The 1,938-nt window shown below is 37.5% G+C and overlaps 1 protein-coding gene across 1 annotated transcript in view; it reads left to right on the forward strand.

The window, feature by feature from the left end:
• The first annotated feature begins 90 nt into the window (after positions 1-90).
• Positions 91-1,938, forward strand: part of LOC118334514 (1-phosphatidylinositol 4,5-bisphosphate phosphodiesterase gamma-2-like) — a 20,156-nt gene continuing 18,308 nt past the window's right edge. The window contains exons 1-4 of the mRNA XM_035670439.1: positions 91-163; positions 266-375; positions 819-915; positions 1,019-1,091. Coding sequence (XP_035526332.1) covers positions 122-163; positions 266-375; positions 819-915; positions 1,019-1,091 — 322 coding nt within the window. The 5' untranslated portion in view covers positions 91-121. The remainder of the gene's footprint in view (positions 164-265; positions 376-818; positions 916-1,018; positions 1,092-1,938) is intronic.

The following is a 1,938-nucleotide window of genomic DNA, read 5'->3' on the forward strand; positions in this document are numbered from 1 at the left end:
TAGTATATAATAGTATATAGTATAATGTTTCTAAATTCCAATAAATTACTCCTTGCACTGAACTTGGTACCTAACAGCTGATTGTTCTTCACAGGAGAAAGACTGTGCCTCTCTGTACGAGATGAAAACATACGTGGAACCCAATGAGATTGAGCCCTCACTGGTGTGTAAACAGGACTATACTGTGTCAGCTTTGGCTGTCTTATATTTTGTGCAGTTTCCTTTGATAAATACATTCATAATTGTGTGTGTATGTCTCATTTAGCCTCAAAGTACAGTTAGGGCTCTATATTGCTACCAGTCGAAAAGGCCAGATGAGCTCAGCTTCACTAAAGGAGCTTTGATACACAATGTAACAAAGGAGAACGACGGATGGTGAGTCCACACACGCACGCACACACACAACACACACACACACACAGGAAGCAACAAGCAAGGATTGGTCATAAGCCTTTCCTTATGTGACAGTATATAGTTAAATCTTAAGTTAGCTAGTATAAGCAAAATGTTAGCTGACAAGCTATCTAATCTACATCAATTGGTAGCTAGCTACTTAGGTGGTTAGTTAGGTAGCTTTTTGCTAAAATTAGTTAACTTAAAATGTGGCTCTATATAGAATTATCTCGCTTTTATCTTTTAATCAATTAAAAGTTAATAATTCTTTTCAACATAGACTAGCCTAGCACAAAGCATATCTAAGTACAGAAAAGGAGGAAGTTGACCAAGATTTCAAAATGGCGGGACTGTAAACACACTCAAAGAACAAATAGGAACGTCCATTGTCTTCCACATTATACTCACTGCAGTACACGTTACAGGTGGAGGGGCGACCATGGTGGAAAGGTGCAGCTGTTCTTCCCATCCAACTATGTAGAGGAATTGAGCAACAACACCAAACTTGAGACCAAAGACCAGGTGAAGATTAGAGTTTAGGTCACAGTTTAACTGGAGGTTAATTAGCATAGAGTCTGAGTAAAAAATAATCTAACCTGTGTGTTTGTGATGTGTATTAAAACAGGACATGGAAGACAACCCACTAGGTGAACTATGTAAGGGTGTTGTGGACATCTCCAAGTGCAACATCCAGAACTGTGAGTTATTTAAGTGTCTGAAACATGCTTGTCACATTCATTTGACTTAAAAATACTTGATACCTTCCCCCAAGCCCAATGATTAAAAAAGTATACTTTATCATAAAAACTGTGCCTCTTAATAATGTATTTCCTTTCATTTCCTGAATTAACATTTCCGCTATTAATTTCTCGGATCCACTTTGTTTGAACTGAACCAGTTTGACAGCGTCCAATCAAGTTGCATGAAAGAACTATGAAGAACTAACATTATGCCAGTTGGAAAAAAGGACCCCTCCACACATAATGTTTTTTGTTAAATTTATGACATATAACTATGGAGTAATGTTTGGTGAAAATATTATGTTTTATTTTCTATACTCTAGAGAGGCTGTGTTAATATTTAAAAAAAAAACATTCTAGGGGTGTCCTAACTTTTGTATACAGCTGTAATATAGCCTCTTTGATATATTATTACTCTGTTGTTATAATGGCATTGCATTTTGTGAAGAGCCCATTATGACTGTTTTAGGACTCAAAACTCAAAGTTTAACACTTAAGAATTGACCTGGGACTTCAGTGAAAAGATTTGAGACTTACTTTTTTACTTGTGGGCGGCTGTGGCTCAGAGATAGAGCCACTAATTGTAAGGTTGGCAGTTTGATCCCCGACTTCTCTCGCTGCATGACAAAGTGTCTTGAGTAAGATACTGAACTCTAAATGGCTCCTGATGCTGTGCATCGGTGTATGAATGTGTATGAATGATTAGCTCCTTTCTGATAAGCAGTTGGCATGAAGTGTATGCCATCAGTGTATGAATGTGTATGAATGGGGTGAGTGTACTATGTAGTGTACAGTGCATTGAGTG

The sequence above is a fragment of the Morone saxatilis genome, unplaced genomic scaffold (genome assembly GCF_004916995.1).
Source record: "Morone saxatilis isolate NCDOM2014 unplaced genomic scaffold, NCSU_SB_2.0 Contig1, whole genome shotgun sequence".
NCBI classification, from domain to species: domain Eukaryota; kingdom Metazoa; phylum Chordata; class Actinopteri; family Moronidae; genus Morone; species Morone saxatilis.